Here is a 20,437-nt window from a genome sequence, read left to right on the forward strand (position 1 = left end):
ATCTAGATTTTTCAGGATCTAGTGGAAGCTGATTTAAAAGAATTATCGACCAATTTACCCAAACACAAGGGTATAACATATCCATTGAGGAGAGGAAGGCATTAAAAGCCCTGAGAGAAAATCCAGATATTACAATCCACCAAACGGATAAAGGAGGTTGTGTAGTTCATGAATACTAAAGATTACATAGCAGAGGTGGACCACCAATTAAATTATGTGAAGACATATACTAAACTACGTTCTAATCCACAGACAATTCTTAAAGGCATTAACTGAATCAGCCATCACAAAATTACCCGGCAGTGCATTCCACAACCACACTGTCCTGACTGTGAATAACCCCCTACGTTGCTTCAAATGAAAGTTCTTTTCTTCTAGTCTAAAGGGGTGGACTCTGGTACGGTGATCCACTTTATGGGTAAAAAGGTCCCCTGCTATTTGTCTATAATGTCCTCTAATGTACTTGTAAAGTGTAATCATGTCCCCTCGCAAGCACCTTTTTTTCCAGAGAAAACAAACCCAACCTTGATAGTCTACCCTCATAATTTAAGTCTTCCATTGCTCTAACCAGTTTAGCTGCACGTCTCTGCACTCTCTCCAGCTCATTTATATCCCTCTTAAGGACTGGAGTCCTTTTTATGAAACAATTACAGTTAGCACTCAGGAAGTACACTAACACACAAGTAGACCCAGTTGCAATATTTACAATGTTGTAATGTATTACTAGCCACAGTTACTGTGACCCAGCATCATTACATTTTTTCTTCACTTAGTTCAACCACCCAAATTCCAACTACAGACAACTGAAAAAGGCACAAATATATGTTTTTCCGTAGCGGATTGATTGCTCTATAATGATAGAACTGAAGCATGAAACTGTGTGTAAAATATAAATTCATAAATGTTCATCAACAAAGCATTGAATTCTAGTTCAATATAAAAAATACAAATATTCAGCTTCAAGTCAATTTGCATATCTGTTTGTTACAACGGTTACACAAGCTAATCACACGTGCAATTAAAATAGGTCCTTAATTGAGAATGCAAATATCTAAATGTCTACTCTCAACTCCCATGACATTTTGCATTTTTAGCACATTGCCCTACTATTTGTTGCCAACATTTTCCAGTGGCATCTTCCCAAATGAATCTAGGGAATTGGGAGCAACCAGCTTTCATCTGTTGATATGTCTGTCAAGCAGAATGAAACGGTTAACAGTTCTACTATCTGAAATAAATAGAATAACCGTGATAAATCTAATACTTAGATTAAGCATTTCTAGAGTTATTCCACCTTAACTTATATTTAGCATTTCTAGAGTTATTCCACCTTAAGGTGATTTGCTGCCACCCACTTTTTCTTTATCAAAGTATTTCTTTGTTGGAAACGGTCATTTATAAATATACACTGTATATATATATATATATATATATATATATATATATATATATATATATATATATATATATATATATATATATATATATATATATACTTTAGTATTCCTTGTTAGATAGTTTGATAAAAAATATGCATATAACGAACAGCAGCAACCCTGTATAAAATAAGGTAGAAGAATATAAATGTATCCCTCAGCCTCTCTTTTGCTCATGCTACCTGTAGGTCTTGTAGGTGTGTCCCCAGTACATGCTGGGTCCAGGATTGTCTCTAACTAAAAAGTTGAAGGAAAACAAAAGTTAAACCCTAGGCCCACAGCTTCTAACTACATAGTAAATTAATGATTCCAGCAGTACAAATCACCAGTAACAAAGTGGTCAAACTGCACCTTAATTATAATCTGACAGCATTGTGCTCTCTAACGTGCAGGATAAAAAGCCATGCAGTTTGACTTTACCAAAATATCAGTGTAGTTATGTAGGGCTTTATCTACTGCACAGTTGGCACACTAGAGCCCCAAATACCTTGCTTAAAATGATAGGAGGGCAGGCAGTGCAAGGGCTGCCAATGCCATTATCTTTTACTGTATATCATGTGCTTGGGGTATCAGTGCCCACTGCCTATCACTTTATGCTGATATTCACTGTCTATAATTGCATTATGTGCTACTATAATGTGCTAATACTGCCCTCAGTGCATAATATACTTGGTGTGCCAGTACCCACTAACTATTACTATATTTAGGGGCAAAAATGCAGCAAAAACACAGTGTAAAAAGCTGTGTAAAATAAATGGCAAAGATGTGTGTAATTTTACACCATGCAAACACTAGATTTGACACTGTTATTGCTCACATAAGAAAAAGCGTGTAAAAGATTTACGTCATTTTTTACACAGCGAAGCATGGCGATGTGGTGTATTATCCCGCTGTTTTTTAGAAAGCATAATATGCCCCTTAATGTCCTTGGGGCAGTAGTCACTGACTGACAACGATAATGGATACTGACTGCCCAAACACATTATAATTAAGTTTAAAATGTAGTGCCTCTCACTGTATATAATGGGGTATATTTATCAAAAAGTGAAGTTAGAGATCTCCACAGTCCACTAGAGTGAAATTCCACCACTCTCCATTTATTTCTATGGGATTTTTTAAAAGAGTATTTATCAATGGATGAAAGTGAAAGTTCATCCTTTGATAAAGGAGCTCAGTCTCATAATATACCTGGAATTTTCATTCTCAATATGTAAGTAGATTTCTACCTAAACAATAAATTAATTATTGTATAATTAATTTGTGTACTATTTTCCCAAAAGTTCTTCTTTTTAATTTTTATCGTTTTTTGTAATTTCTTTACAATAAAAAATATTTTATTGAGGCAATTATAGACTATTAATAAAATTATTATCAAAAAGTTCTTCAGTAAATTGATTTTTCTACATACATTAATTTTGTGTGTCCTCCTCCTTTCTTCCTCTAGTGGTGGTCACAACATCATTTGTGATAATTAGGGTTAGTCTGATATATAGAGAGAGATATTTTGATAAAGTAACAATAACGTTTCAGAAAAGATAATATTTCATGCTTGTGTATTTCACTGCATATGCCTTTGGTCTGAGGTCATCGTTATTTTATTGAATTGAAATGAAGTACAGTGAATTAATGTAATTTTCTTTTTAATTTATTATACAGATGACTATATGGGTATGATGATGGAACACATATGCACTCCAAACCTCCGCTACCTTTATTATTTAAGATACAGAAGCAGAAGGTGACGTCTGCAACTTTTCTCTACAGATTGATGACTAACAACTGCATGGTGATGATGGTGGAACGCATATGCGTTTCAAACCTCAGTGATGTTTGTTACTGTTTTCCACGGACGCTTCACAGTTTGGTGCATTGCCACTGAAATGGATTGTTAATTGAATTGTGAATTTCCTGCGGTATTGTTCAGTCCAAAGACGCATATATGTTATAATTTTCGCAATACATGGATCACATTGATGTTGGAACACATATGCGTTCCAAATGATTACCCAGAGGGCATCCTTCCGCCCCTCCATGATTGGAGGAAGCGAATATGACATCAGATGCCCTATGTCATGTCTCCAGCATAAGCTGTCATCATGCTGTTATTTTTCATTGCTCCTTTGACAAACTTTTTCCGCTGGACACTTACTGTAATTGTGCTAGGCCACTTCCTGTATTTGTTCTGCACCTCCACATGGCTATGGCAGAAGTGCATTTGATCTAATCAGGCTAACATACTCCCAACATGTGACCTAAAACAGCACCTTATGGGAGCTAGGACTTCATTTTACAGTCCATGCTGTGGAAGAAGCACACAGTTCTGCATTCTCCTTTTATGGCAGCATCGCTGGTAAGCAAATAGACTGAAAGTTGCACCAAATCACAGCCACAACTGCCAGCACCCCCAGAGACATTGCTGTATACATATTCCTGCCAGCACATAAGTTCATGTTATAGTTATATACCTGCATATGGTTCTCTACAGTATCATTCCTTGTATTTATTGCATTTCTTTTCACTTGTATTACAGTTTCACCTCTATTCCACTTGCCTATTCAGTAAAATCTACAGACTCCAAGCTGAGTCTTTTTATTGGATTGTAGGGAGGTTTAGCTGTATGTCGAACTACACACTGCCCCAGGGTAATAAGTAGGGAGGACAGAACACCCTACACTCGTCCTCGAGGACATGAAACATCTATGGGTTTAAAACCTACTTGGACAGTAAAAATTGTTCTGCCTTTTTCTTTTTGATTATTTATTATTTGTGCCCATTATTTGTGCCCCATTAAATGCTGTAATGGAATGGCAGCAATCAGTATTTGCAGTGCTACATATGCATTTTCCATCTTGTGGTTTATGTGAGAACCTGGAGATAAAAACTAAGTTGAGGCATTAGCTGCCTGAAAGCACTTGCACTGTGCTGAACTGATGTTTTATAAGTACAAGATCATGCATAATGAAATGTGATGGCTGCCTACACATCCCTATTAAAACCAAAATTAAAGTGTAATATAGTACTGGAAACCATAGCAAAATAATCATGATACTATCCCTTTTACTATGAAACTGTGTTGTTTCAAAAATCAGTAGTTTTATAAACAACGGTATGCTGAAAGAAGCAGAATACCTAAAGAAACCTACAGTTTTATCTTTCCAACTCCCTTCCTGCTTTGCTAAATGCAAATGCATTTCCTGAGTGTCCTCTCTTATAAAGTTACATCATGTACAAGGAATAATGATATTATTCATTCTGTATATCGATGGTGTCTATTTTGCACATAAAATCAGCAGTGGAGATGAGCTTTAATCCAATGGCACAGTCTCTGGATTAGCACAGTGCAGCCTGTAATCTTACAATTACAGGCTGGTTGGTACAAGTATAAGGAGGAAAATTTACTTCATTCAACCCAAGATGTGGCTAATTGTCCTTATGAGTCAGAAGGAGATTTGTCAAGGGGTGGCATAAGACTATAATGTGCAAATATCAGGAGAGCTTCTAACTCAGAAAACTTCAGTTGTAAAGCTTTGCTGCACTGACATTTCCCTTGTTTTGCATTTCTTAAAATTCACATTGTGTGAGAAACACATTCCGAAGGCACCCGAAAGGACAAATTTACTTCCTGTGTGCCAACAAATCCTCCCCCTTTTTCAGCTTGTTAGGAAGAAATATAGATAAGCAGAGTATGTACACAAATAGGGTGAACAGAAGAGAGATACCGCTCCCATGTATGGAAGGCCGGACTAAGATGAGGAGATAGAGTGATATGACTAGATCAAATATATTTCAAATACATAGTTAATGTACCACATTTTCCCTTAAATGCAGAAACAGAGAAATCCATTTGTTGCAGTAAATCATATGAAAGGTAAAGAGATCTATGATGAGAGAATGTAAATGAAAAACACAGGGAAATCAAGATTCCAAACTCTTATTCACAATTCTGCACCGACTTGCATTTCTTCTCCTTTTTTGTCTACCTCCCCCTTTTTACTTTTCTCTTTACTTTTGACATTATCCATCCATTCACTTCTATATACTGTATAATCCACTCCAAATTCCTCAAATTTCTCTAAAATTAGCTCTAATGTACTCCAACGTCCACTTGTAGCTGTGTCCCTTTTCCAAGCTCAGTTATTCCAAGACAGTTCTGCTGCACAAAATATATTTAAATATAGCTTTAAATCCGGGTCGGACTGGCCTGGCTTTGTGGGCCCCGCCGACCCAGACCCGCACTCTCCTACGGCCAGCGTTGCCCCCCTGACTGCGCCCCCCAGCCCTTATTGTGGCTGCAACTGCCGCATAGGTACAATCGGGAGCCAGAGATGGGGGTTCGTGGCTGGGGAGGGGCCTCTAGGAGGGTGGAGACAGGTAGGTGGCCAGAGGAGGGGGCACAGGGGGGCCCTGTGGCAGAAGCCCCGGTGGTCCTCCAGTCTGACGCTGTTTTAAATAACCACTTGATCTTCCAATAAATCATAACTTTGTGATCCAGGACAATCCCCAATGTGGACCTGTGTTTCTGACCAATACCTTTGCTGCCCTTTACACACATATCTATTATTTCTTTTATATTTTATATCTATATTATTTTAGGATTAAAACAAGATTCTGAATATGACTCTGTATAAGAAGCCAACTCTGTAACCAAAACCTTTACAACTTAGGCCTAGCAGGACTGAGTAATGATCATATGAACACTGATCCTTTATCTGCATTCCTAAAAAAGTAAGGAATTGGAGGAACTACAAACAAAACTATAAGATATTTCCAAGGAATCAAATTTAACATCATATATAATCCTCATTCCCAAAGAAGGGAGATTTTGTAGTATATTAGTAAATTAGTTGTGTATAGTACTGTTATGGTAAGTCAGTCATTATATAACACCATTTTATGCCATTGTAATTATTGATGAAAAATGTACCTATGTACAAATTTTAAACTGTGATGCTGAAATTTGGCACTATCTGACTGGTTCTTCTCCAACACCTCAAACTTTTTGTACCCATAAGAGAACATAAGGTCCACCAAAATCTTGACACAATCAGAAACAATGTTCAATGGACCCCCATGAAAATTATATATATTAGATAGAAAGAGCTCAGCAAGAGACTCAGCAGAGGGGAGTGTGAGAAGGGGAAAACGTGATGAAAAAGTTTACCCTGGACTCCTCAGCGGAGAAGGAGTGGAATGGAAACCCAAAATGTAGTTTGCAGGCCCCCCAGAAGATGTTGGAAACAGGACCTTGGGCTCCACCACCGTGCTAACCGGGGGTATTGACAGTGGTATGCATGGAGCTGGAGTGGAAGCAACTGATTGTTGCTGAATAATGTCCAACCTTGCAGACAATCACTGGAGATATTGGACAATTTGATCCTGCTTGGGCTCTTGTTCCCCTGAGACGCCGGAGCAGGCTTGCCAGGATTACTTCTGTGGTGGCAGATGAATCAGCTGCTCCTTCAGCATTCATGTCTGGCCCAACATAATGCCACGTATGGTAACATTTTAAGAAGTCTAAGAAAAACTAGGTTAATGATGCAGCCACATAATCTGGGGGCTAAAAAGAAATGTATAAATACCAGGTTTGTGGTGCATACTGTTGTTGCACCCAACACCCTAAACTGTTTTTTACTATGTCTACCCATTGTCTTGATACAGGGAATTAAACAGATTAAGTTTTAATTATTATAAAGGTCAAGTAACAATTGTTTTGAATATAATGAATTGGTTCTAACCTTTATTTAGTCTTGAAATGACAGTCTTTGTTTTGCAGAATAATAATAATAATAATAATGCATATATGGTATAGATGTTATTAAAACTTAATTATTAAGGTTACCAGGAACACATGCATAAATCCAAAACACTACTTTACTTTACAATAATCTACTTTGAGATGAATCATGTCACTATCCTACACATATGTGTACTTTTTAACACACAGGTTTTATCAGTATAAAAACACTGCTGTTATAAAATGCTCTAAATGATTTATTATGAAGTTGAGAGTTGTGCAAAGTTTTGTGTGGGCACCTGCTGCAGCATCATTCATGCCTTGTAAAAAGACTTAATTGTAGCTTTGATACAGACAAAGTCCAATGGAATACTCACATCTGCTTTTAACCTTAAGAATTGTCTAAAGCTGGCCATAGTCGCAATGATCCGATCGTATGAATTGTGGATTCGTACGATTTTCGGACCGTGTGTGGAGAGTCCTGTCATTTTTCGTCCGGCGGAGATCGGTCTTTTGGTCGATCGGACAGGTTAGAAAATTTCTGTCGGCTGCAGGTAATATCTCAGCGTGTATTGCAGATCGTACGATTATCAGTGGGATTTTCAGCTTTGACTATCGTACGATTGCTGTCAGAGGCAGAACATCGGCTGATCTGTTCTTTACTTTATTTGGTCAGAATGGTAAGACTTTGATCTGAATGGTTAGTGGCAGGTCGGGAGATGGGAAAGTCCGATCGTACAATGATTCGTACGATCGAATCTTTGCGTCTATGGCCAGCTTTAGGAAAAGACTGCTCATGTTATTTTAGATAATTGGCCACATTTTATTTTTGGATACATAGCATGTAAGTTCTTTTCATAAAGCATGGTAAGAGAACCCATCTGCATGCTTAAAATAAGTCCATTAACATTGAAAATATGGTAAATGCAAATGAAACACTGTGTATAAGTTATTAGATATATAGTAAAAGGCAAGGGCGGGGAGGGAAATTGTGTGACTTTTAGTCAGAAAAGAAGGAAGTAAAAAATGTTTTCCCATTTCCATCCATAATTTGCATATGCAAATTAGGATTTGGATTTGGTTCGGTATTCAGACGAAGCTTTCGCAAAATAGTGTATTCGGTGCATCCCTAACAAATGCTGTTCCCATTTAGGTTTGAAATTGCTTACTTTATGTTTTATGGAGGCCATGTCAAATAAGTAGTGATGAGCGAATTATTTTTGGCAGACATGGATTTGCGGCAAAAATTTGCTGCAAAAAAAATTACAAGACTAAATTGTCGCTGAGACAAAAAAACTGCAAAGACAAAATTGCTGCTGATGCAAAATTGTTGCGGAGACAAAAAAGTTGTCATAAGAAAAAACGCCCATTGACTTTAATTCATTTGGACAAAAATCACCAAGACAAAAAAGTCACCACAACAAAAACACCCATTGACTTGGAGTAAGAAAAATAGTTGCCCATATACTTTATATAACAAATGTTATTGACTACAATGTGTTTCGCAATTTTTTCGCCGTTTTGCTAATCCCTTCTGTCTTGTACCAAACTTTAATGCATTCAAGGGAATTGCAGAAAGTAAGAAAAGTATAACCAAATCAACAAAACTATATAAAAATAATCCATAATTATTTGATGTATTATTCAATATCATTATTTTATACATTTAATTTATACATTTAATGTATCAGATACATTTAAATAATAATATTAAGGGGGTATTTACTAACTTTTTCAAATTTCTCATTATTTTCTTAAAACCAAATAAACTCCCATCCACATTTTTACTGTATTTAGCAATAAAGTAACTGGGAAAATATCTGGTGTGGAAAAAGACTCAATAAAACCATGAAAAAATCTGAATCGTACAGTTTCTTTTCGGATGTGATGCCTGAAAACTCAGATTTTTTTCCGATTATCGCCCAAAACCCACAAATTAATCTACGTATTGTACGAAACCGAGCGCAGATCATGACATCTTCCAATTGTAAACAGGAGATTATGACATTTTCAAATTGTAAACAGGACATCTACCATTGACTTCTACATGACCTTGGCAGGTTTGAGGAGTACTTTTTTATTTGGAATTTTATCAGCCTCAGGGTATAATAAATCACAAAACAAAAAAAAACATTAAACAATTAGTAATCTGGTGCCTGGTGCAGAATGAAGCACTGGTGGGAGCAAGGTAGCCCTCTCCTTACCATATACCATAGGGCATGCAATAAATATAGGGCTCCTTTGTACCCTGCGCAAATAGGGGATTGAAAGAGGGGTTGCAATCCCTCCATCCATCTCTCATGAATACTGTGCTGCCTAATACAGCAAGATAGCAAGACTTGCCCCAACAAGCACTGATATCAGGGGATGCAAAGTATGAAAAAATATGGCGTCTTCCACATGTTTTTATAAGCTAGCATCCTGCCCTGCCTTTTATAAGTAAAACATTACTTACCTTTAGGGGACAAGTATCTCCAATTAAATACAGGTTCAGGTCTCCCAGTTGCAATGCATATCAGGCTGACATTACTGCCTTCATTAACAGCAATACTTGAAGAAATATCAACAATTCGAGGGGGAACTGTGAAGATCAAGAGAGGACAAAGTTATACAAGACTTTTTAAAATGATTTTAAATAGCTGGAAGATCCTGCAATTTACATTTTTATATAAAATGTATAGAGAGAGAGAGAGAGAGAGAGAGAGAGAGAGAGAGAGAGAGAGAGAGAGATTTTTCTGATTGCCACTTCTCATGTAATATTTTCTCATGTAATATTTTATAACATGCCAATATTTTGGTTGTAATTATCTTTACTTAGTCAAATAGGCTTATAACATATTATAAAAAAAAAACATTTATAAACCCACACAGTATTTAATTGTGTTTTTTTGTAACGCCTGTTATTGGGCAGGGGGTAAATACAAGTCTCCATTGCAGTCTGTTCCCTCCCACACTTTCTAATTTGCACATCTGAAAAACATGAGACTTAGGGTGTGGGTAGGGGGGAGCTTATGTGCCTCCTTTCTTCTGCCCCTCATGAACATATTGCTGCTGGATACATACAGTGCTGTTTTTATGGGGCAAATGTCTCTGTTCTTCCTTTTTTGAGTGCAAGGACCTGCAGCAATTCTTCTTATTGCAGGACAGGGCAAAAAGCACAAAAACACAAACTGAACTGCCAAAAAACAAATATAAATATATTTTTATGTACACAGATATACACAATTCCAGAGATACATGATTCTAAAGCAAACCATAATGGGTGCGGAGAAAAAGTAAATTTGTTTTAAATATTTGGATTAAATTGAGTCTATGGGAAACAGCTTTTCCGTATTTCTGAACTGTATGGTTAATGGGTTTCCAGGTTAACGGATCCCAAAACTGTGTGTGTGTGTGTGGAGTGAATGGAGGAGAGCATAGTGTTTTCAGCTGCCCAGATATAGGCAGCTGCCTGATAAGGCTGCAGGTGAGCAGCAAATAAGAGGTGTGCGATTACACTTCAGTGCCCCCTGGAGACCTCCTTGTGTTGGAGGAGGGTGTGAGTAGCTGGGATAGACACTGTGTTCCCATGCTGAGCTACAGTACTTGTGAGCACTAAATAACTGGAGAGAGGAACAGAAAACTCCTCCAATGAGGGAAATGTAATAAACTTAGCAGAGAAAACAAGTTTGCGAAAAAAGATTAGCATGACGCAATGTAATATTCTTTATTAGGATTTTATTGCATTGAGAATCTTAATTACGCTTTGGGAACCTTTATCACCTGCTTGAAGGTGGCTTCAACTTTTGGAGCAAATGTAACAACTTTCTCATTAAGAAGTTTTATTGCATACACTGGGCACTATCGCAAACTATACAATTAGCAATCACTATCGTGTGAGGGGCTACGTTTTCGCAAGGGGAAAACTGTTCCGTTTGCGAGTACTTGTTTGCATTGCGAATAATTTGGGAATGATTTTTGTGTTAGTGACCAATATTACATTCCTGAATACATGCTAAAAGTCTAACAGAGGACTCTGGGACTTATTACTTCCAAGGCTGTAAGTGCTAGAAATATTTTGTCTCTGTGTACACCAATGTAGGTGTTAAAGTGGGATTACTAATCCTATATTGAAGGAAGTGTGCTGAAGCGGTTGGTTTGTTCCTAATAAATGCCAGAAAAGCTTAAATTGCTTTCCATCCGTTATTTTTTTACAGTTTTTCCAAAATTTAATGTTGGAGTTTGATGTCCCTGTCTCTAGTGTTTCAGTCTGGCAGTTTAGTAATCCAAGACATACTGAACTGTTACAATTTGCTACATTTAACTGCTACATTAGTTGATACATTTCTCAGCAGCATCTGTGGAATATCAGCAACTATTGTATCAATTCTAACAGCTGCCTTTAATGAAACTCAGAGATTCTGTCAGCAGGGCCAAAGATAACAAATGTCTCAATTATATGTATCTATTTAAAACAGTTAAAAAGTTGACAACCCTTCCCCCCAGAGCTGCTTTTAGAAGTTGAAAAATTAAATATTAGAAAAATTGTCAAAAATAGAAAATAGAAAGTAATTGGAAAAAATCTTTATTTCTGGTGATCTATCGGAAACCAAATGAACTGAAAAACGCATTTGAAGGTGAATAACCCCTTTAAATGAACTCCACGAAAAATATCAGTTCTATAATCCATTTAATCCTGACCACATCACTGCAAATATCCAGAAAAAGGTGTCCTGAGATAAGCTACATGTAAGCCAGGGTATAATAATTTTAATAGAACTGAAACCAGAATTTCCTTATTCTTACTCAATATTTCTGCTATTTCATATAAATTTCCTTTGTACTTTGAAGCTGTAAAATATCGACTGAAGTGATGCTTTGGACTGCTCTAAATCATTTGGTATTCTAACAGGAATTTCTGCATAGCAAAGTATAAATTCTTCAATTCTGTTCAGCTATTTATCGATCATTTTGTGTCCGTAATAAAAACTGCATAAAGACAGAATCTACCCCAAAACTAGAAAAATATAAAATGCATTAATGAGGCTTGAAATATTTAAAAGTGGGAATAATTTTATCACCTTAACACAAAGCTCATGTGAGTCTGGCAGTCTGGTAAACACAGCAAGTGAACCATTTACAGAAGGCTTATAAGAGCATCTGGGTAAGTTGAAGAAGTTTAGACATTAAGGGGCAGATTTATCAAGGGTCGAATTTTGAGTTCATCAGAATTATTTAAAACCATGAACCGAAATTCAACCAATCTAAATTTATTAAAAAATTTGAATTTTTCAAAGTCAGGTGAATAGGATAGACCCGCAAACTCAAATCAAATTTGAATCCAATTTGATTAGAATTTTAAAAACTCATTTAGAGTTTTTTCCTCAAAAAAAACCTTGAATGTCAGGAAGGCTGCAAACAACTCCAAATTGATCCCAAGACGTCTTCCATAGGCTAAAACAGCAATTCGCAGGTTTAAGGTGGCAAATAGTCTAATTTGATTTCTTAAAGGGCCAGTGTGTGATAAACCTCGAAAATTAAAAGAAAAACTCAAATCGAATTTTAATAATTCCCTAGTCGAATTTGACAGTTTTGGACATAAAAAAACTAAAAAAAAAAAAAAAAACTAATTCAAACTTTCACTATGAACCTTGATAAATCTGCCCCTAAGAAAAGCCAATTCAGGTACTGCAAACATATGTGTTTGTTTGTGTTGTGTGCGTATATATATATATATATATATATATATATATATATATATATATATATATATATATATATATATATATATATATATATATATATATATATATATACAGCATCCGTGTTGGGCCGGCACTACTCGTATACAGAGTGTTGGGTGCCTGGGTGCTATCAGAAACAAAGTAGGATAAACTGGAAGAAGGCGAGCACTCTCAGGTCTTAAAGTACAAAAATGGTGAAATTTATTGAAAAAAATTAGCTGACGTTTCGGCTAACCCTTTAGCCTTTCTCAAAGTGAAACACTCGTATAAATTCCTCTAACAACCCATCAGTGCATAGGATCATTTACTATATCAAAAAATTCCATTCATAAAAGTGATACCCCAATAAGTTAACATGAGTTAATATACACTAATATACCCAGCTGGAAATAAGGATAGGCAGTGCCGGGTCATGCGTGAACACTCATTTGTGCAAGTGTAGAAGATGGATCAACAGTGTGTGCACAAGGCGGGTCACAGATAGTTGGCCGAGCCCCTTGCCTAGGGTACCCAGCCGACTTGGCCCATCTCTGCTTGTGGAAATGCCCATGTTAACACCATTTTTGTCCAGAAAGTACTACAACAGTAAATACATTAACCCCAAATTAAAATAACTTGCTCATAGTTCAGAGATCTAATATATTAAAAACCAGTCTGGAACACTGAGGAAATAAACATCAATTTATTAAATTATTCCAGCACCCTTGTTAGTGATACATTTACAAGATTGCTATCACATCCTGTAACGAGTAGACACATTTTTGTATGTGCCATACACACATACCTTTCAAGCTGATGGCAAAGAAAATGCACAACAAGTCAAAGAGAAACACAAGACAGCATATGAGTAATCTGTCAGTGAAACCATTTGATAGCGGAAATTCAATTGCAGTGTCAGAGTCACGTTAGGAGCACGATCTAAAGTAGCCTTCATGGCAGGTACATACTATACTGTAGGGTCCATTGAGTTTGTAAGAAAGGAACTAACTCATAGACTAGACAGCAGGGCAGTGCAATGGAGACCTTTATACTGCAAGTACTGAATGGCAACACAAGCATTTACAGGCACTTAATACATACATACATACATACTTTAAAACAAAACCAATAATGCAGTTTACATGTTCTTTTTATTTTGATTAAATTTTAAAGTCATTTAAATATAATACAAATATTACAAATCTCACTTACACAATGCACCTACAAAGACATTATAAAGTTTTAAATGCAAATGACTTCTGAAAAATCCAGCAGGGTAGACAGGTCTGTACAACGCATGCCTTTTTTTTTTCACCATGAGCAAACTTATGCTAAAAAGTAAAAAAAAAAAAAAAAAACAGCTTTTAGGCAATAATTTTGTGTCTCTTGTGGATACATCAAAAAAGGAGTTCCATAACCATGTAAACGTATGAGGCCAAATGCCAAGCCAAAATGATTTTGCCTGGTTAGCAAAGCTGATTTCTTTTCAGAACAAAGAATACGGTATATACTTTAGTATAAGCAGAGTTTTTCAGCATCGCTGAAAAAGTCTACCTCGGCTTATACTCGGGTCAGCGGGCAGTAGCTGAGATTGCAGTCACTTTTAATCATTCCTATACCAACAGTTCACTTGGGGAGAGACTGCATTATCCCACAATGCCTTCTGTTGGTTATATGAAAGAATAACAGTGCGCCCTCTGTTGGTTATATGAAAGAATAACAGTGACTGCAATATCACACAGCGCCATCTGTTGGTTATATGAAAGAATAACAGTGACTGCAATATCACACAGCACCCTCTGTTGGTTATATGAAAGAATAACAGTGCGCCCTCTGTTGGTTATATGAAAGAATAACAGTGACTGCAAAATCACACAGTGCCATCTGTTGGTTATATGAAAGAATAACAGTGCGCCCTCTGTTGGTTATATGAAAGATTAACAGTGACTGCAATATCACACAGCGCCCTCTGTTGGTTATATGAAAGAACAGTGCACCCTCTGTTGGTTATATGAAAGAATAACAGTGACTGCAATATCACACAGCACCCTCTGTTGGTTATATGAAAGAATAACAGTGACTACAATATCACACTGCGCCATCTGTTGGTTATATGAAAGAATAACAGTGACTGCAATATCACACAGTGCCCTCTGTTGGTTATATGAAAGATTAACAGTGACTGCAATATCACACATCGCCCTCTGTTGGTTATATGAAAGAATAACAGTGACTGCAATATCACACAGCGCCCTCTGTTTGTTATATGAACTGCAATATCACACAGCGCCCTCTGTTGGTTATTTTAAAGAATAACAGTGACTGCAATATCACACAGCGCCCTCTGTTGGTTATATGAAGGATTAACAGTGATGGCAATATGACACAGCGCCCTCTGTTGGTTATACGAAAGATTAACAGTGATGGCAATATGACACAGCACCCTCTGCACATGGTAGTGGGACAGTGGGACAATGCACACAGTAATCCATTTGGCAATTCTCTGTCGCCATCAACTTTGCAAAGAAGTCCGGTTGATTGCTGGGGGGGTCGCTTTGGCAGAATGTGCACTGCTGGGAGACAGGGCTCTAGTTGTGTTTAGGCTTATACTAGAGTCAATAAGTTTTCCCAGTTTTCGTAGGTAAAATTAGGTAACTAGGCTTATACTCGGGTCCGCTTATACTCGAGTATATACGGTAAATACAAATCAAGCAGAAACTTGCTTTATACAGGGAGTTGTAGCTGCAGTATGTAATCATAATTGGTTTAGAGGTAAATATATAAATTATAATAGTTACATTTAACATGGCAGGGGTTCCTATTTCTTATCCCTACAAATGTGTTTTCCAAAACTATAAAGGGAATGAGCTATTTGCAAACACACTAAGGGGGTTATTTATCAAAGTCCGAATTTATCTCAATATTTTCTGAAAAAAACTCCAACCAAAAGCACAGGTTTTTTGGACTTATTTATTAATACACTTTACTGAAAATTTTGGTTGCGGGAAAAAATCTGAAAAGATTGTGAAAAATCTGATATTGATTTATTTCGGATTTTTCATCTGATTTTCATGATTTTTTGGATTTTTCATCTGAAAACTCAGAATTTTGCCCAAAAACTCTGAAAACTTCGGGGTATTGCCAAAAACCCAGCGCACATAGAAAAATCATTGGGATTTCTCCCATTGACTTATATGCAACCTCGACAGGTCTGAGATGCTGGATTTTCAGATTCTGACTTTTCCATCCTCGGAGTTTAATAACTTCATGAATTCATGATTTTTTTTAAAAGTCTGAATTTATAACAAAAAAATCACACATTTTTCGTGATTTTTGCATTCAGAGTTTAGTAAATAACCCCCTAATAGTAACGAAAATTGCTGCAGTTTAATCACATCCCCAAAAAGATAGAAAGATAGATAAAAAAAGTTGAGCCAAAGAACATAATGACACCTACTGTACATTTTTCAATTTCACAAGTGCTTAAATAAATGAGTAAAGCAGTCCACACACTTATAAACAGAGGGAACATAATTCTAAAATTATTTGATTTTCCTTTGCCCAATCAAACCCAAACCATAAATTAAAAACGCATTTCATAATTTCTGAAACTGTACTTTGCAGTCTTAAACAGGATTATATACAAAGTGTTTTTTTTTACTAAGATTAAATATGCCAAAGCTATAAATTCAATTTCAAATCAAACAGGTAAGGTAACTTTACTTTAAACTTTGAAGCTACAATATGATATTTATATTTGGAAATAAACAGGCTTGGATGATACTTTGGATAACATACATTAGACCAATAAGCAAACATCTGTGTGTTTTTTCATATCTACTGCATTTTACTCCGTTTTATCATGTTATCCTGCCAAGATTTAGATACATAACGTTCTCCCAGATCCATATTCATGAACTGTGGCTTTTCTTTCCATTGGTCACCTTCTGTCTAAAAGCACATTCATGACCAAAATCCCAAGGATAATGGTTAAGACAAAACTGATTTCCATTAGCTACTTACTAAATTGTGTAAAAACATGAAATAAAATATATAATACTATTGTGCCACAAAACAACAACAAAAAAAACATAGAAACTAGCCGCATTATACACTTTATTTCAGTAATTTATATGAAAGGGCATTTTAAAAGAGGTCAGAACAAAAACTATTTAAATGTATCAGCAGATATATTTGAAGAGAAATGGAGCAAATGAATCACTGTAAACAGCCTACTGTAAAAAAAAAATGCATGTTATAAGGTCAAACCGATAAACTATTTTCCTTAAAACTGAAAAGGCAACTTGCTTTCTAAAATGGGATGTTGCTGTGCCCGTCTCACACCTTAGGATTCAGAGGCTCTGATGTACGGAACGCATTTTAGGACATCCTGCGGCGAAATACCCTTCCTTTTCTGCGATGTCCTATGTCTTCTGAATGGCGCTTTTACCGTCACTCATCGTCCAAACCTGCAGTCACACCTCCATCCTCTACCTTCCCTTCTCAGCCGTCAGTCATGCTAACTCCGCCCTCAGCCTTCAGCCCTCAGCCTTTAGCCTTCGGCCCTCAACCCTCAGCCTTCAGCCCTCAGCCCGGGCTGAAGGCTGAAGGCTGAAGGCTGAGGGCTGAAGGCTGAGGGCAGGAAGGAAGGGTACTTCGCCACAGGATGTCCTAAAATGCGTTCCATACTGATGGATCCTATTCCCCTTCACATATGGCAAATGTACAGTCGTAAAAAAAGAGGTTATCTGTACCTTATTCTCTGAAGATCATAGACATCTGGAAAGGGCATTAAGGGGAGAAGGTCACAAGGGAAACAACATGAAAGGCACATCAGCCAAGGTCAGCATATCAGAACGAGTTCTGGACAATTTTTTATGGGCTGGCATTCTCCCCTGTGGGTTCTAAACAACTTAACTCAGCAAAAAGTGCAAGAAATGTTCTGTATCTGCAAAAGCAACCAGTATACATTCTAGGACTGCACAATCTATATTATCCAGATAATAAAACACATAATATATATTAATAGACATGTTGATTGTTGTAGTAATTGTACAGACTCTTCATTGTTTTAAGCCTAAATGCAGACATTTTTATACTGCCAGGGGAAGTGTGGAAAACCTATTAGTGTTCTGTAGAGAAATTACTACAGGGAAGGAACATTTAAAAGTTTGCAACCACCACGTTTCTGTTGTGACGTGCAATTAGCATAACATTGACACTTCCTAACCTGCCCTGTTGTTCTCGGCAGTAAGGCAGAAAATTACTTTTTTAAGTCGTCACTCTGGCCAAATAACTGATTATCAAGTAACTTGGTCGATCACATTATTATAGCCTGTAAACAGCGGCATTAATCCTTACAAACCTTGCGTTTTGTCTTTTACAGCAATGGAAGAGAGCACATCTATTTGTATTGTCAGAGCTCTCTTTCTATTTCTAAATTAGAATATGAATTGCCATATGTATAAATGTGAATATGCAACAAGGGATCATATTATGAACCTATGAACAAAAAAAGTGCTTTTGTGCTTTACTGTCTACTTTGTGCTGTTTTACATATACACACAGTCCTGTGTAAGGTTCACAGACAGCAACTTTGGTTTCTGCTATAATATTATATTAGATTCCAGGCATTATTTTGGTTTGGCTGTTGCACTGTTGGTGTTGGTTTCTGACACATTCATAAAATGATTTTAATGTTTTACAGTCAGGATCAAATCTATATCCCATTATGGAGTTTTCCTTGGCGACTTGCGGATCACATGTAAAATTTCGACTGTAAGCTTAGTATGCCTGACAACATGCGCTATGCACCATATGATACAAGCAAAAGAGAAATAAAGCTCAAGGAATATGGGCAAACAAAATATGCATCTTTCTTTACGTGATTTAAAGGGATGGTTCACCTTTAAGTTAGTATGTTATAGAATGGCCAATTCTATTATTTTAAACTGGCCTTCTTTTTTTATAGTTTTTGAATTATTTTCCTTCTTCTTCTGACTCTTTTTAGCTTTGACATGGAGGTAACTGACCTCATCTAAAAAACAAATGTAAGGCTACAAAGTAATTGGTATTGCTAATTTGTATTACTCTTCTCTCTATTTGTGTCCTCACCTCTTCATATTTAAGTCTCTTATTAAAATATGTGCATGGTTGCTAAGCGTAATTTGGACCCTAGCAGCCAGATTGTTGAAACTGCAGAGCTGCTAAATAAAAAGCGAAATAACGCAAAAACCACAAATAATAATAGATAAAAACAATTGCAAATTGTCTCAGAATATCACTCTCTCTACATCATACTAAAAGCCAATTTAAAGGCCAACAACCCTTTTTTTTTTGTAACTTAGATTTTTATTAACAATCATAATGTTACTAGACAGTATAAAATACAAATACGCCATTACGCGTGTAGCACAATACACAAAATGTGTGTCAAAGGCAAAATTCAATAGAGTCATACAGCCATCAGAAAGAAAAAAAAAAAAAAAAAGTGTAACAATAATAAATGTAAGAAAAGTAAAGCAATCATGTGGGAGAATGACATAAGGCAACAAAGACAAAGCGTTATCACAGTCCATCAAGGTTCAGTCATCAGAATGCAATAACACCCAGGGAGACCATGTTGTTAAGGATTGGGGAACCCGGTTGTGCAATATTGCTATGCCCTGTTCAAATACTCTATTAGCCTCCACTCTCTTTTTCAACTCAGTTAAGGACGAGGGGATAGCAGATTTCCAATGAAATGCTATAGACAATCGAGCAGCAGTAAGAATATGGTTAATTAAAACCTGGGTAGATTTCCGCACCTTAGGAAACGGTTTACCTAACAAAAAAGTGCTCAAATCAGCCAGTGTAGGTTCTTGCTGTATTCTACTTAGGATACCCGACACCTCAGACCAGAATGGCTGTATAACAGGACATGTCCAGAATATATGTGGCAGAGTGCCTATTTCTGTGCAATTTCAAAAAACGGTCCGCACACACCAATGTTGCAGTCGGGGATTGTACTCCTGAAGAAGGGAGGCTGTGTTCCCCCCGAAACGTTGATTGTTGGTGGCATGAATAAAAGGGGTACAATCCCCGACTGCAACATTGGTGTGTGCGGACCGTTTTTTGAAATTGCACAGCAGTAAGGAGACCGGGCTTGGTCAACGGAGGACCAGCACCACCACGCAGAAAAGTGGAAGGAGGTGTGCGGTAATACAATATTTTATTGCACGAGAGTGCCTATTTCACCACAATTCCACCAACAGAGTGGAGAGTGATCTGGGAAGAAAGCGTGAAGAGCGGCAGGAGTAAGGTACCAAAACATAAGAATTTTATAAATGTGCTCTTTTTGTCTCGAGCACGTGACGACACGTTTCGCATTATCCCAAATTGACGCCCATTCTTGGTCCGAAAGGGGCTGTGGAAGTTGCATATCCCATTTGACCATATAAGGATGTCTAGGAGGTGGTTCTACCTGCGGGTCGGATAACAACTGATAAATTTTAGAAATGAGCCCTCTTTGTGGAAGACCTCTCATGGCAATTAATTCAAAACCCGTTCGCCCGGCCACTTTTGCA

The 20,437-nt window shown here is 36.9% G+C and overlaps 1 protein-coding gene across 3 annotated transcripts in view; it reads right to left on the reverse strand.

Annotated features, from left to right (window-relative positions):
• The window catches only part of ntm.S (neurotrimin S homeolog), a 778,399-nt gene that overhangs the window by 71,415 nt on the left and 686,547 nt on the right, over window positions 1-20,437 (reverse strand). For all 3 annotated transcript variants that reach the window (XM_041571292.1, XM_018227680.2, XM_018227679.2), the window contains exon 4: window positions 9,626-9,751. In XM_041571292.1, the coding sequence (XP_041427226.1) occupies window positions 9,626-9,751 (126 nt within the window). The remainder of the gene's footprint in view (window positions 1-9,625; window positions 9,752-20,437) is intronic.

Source organism: Xenopus laevis, chromosome 7S, assembly GCF_017654675.1.
Source record: "Xenopus laevis strain J_2021 chromosome 7S, Xenopus_laevis_v10.1, whole genome shotgun sequence".
Lineage (NCBI taxonomy): Eukaryota > Metazoa > Chordata > Amphibia > Anura > Pipidae > Xenopus > Xenopus laevis.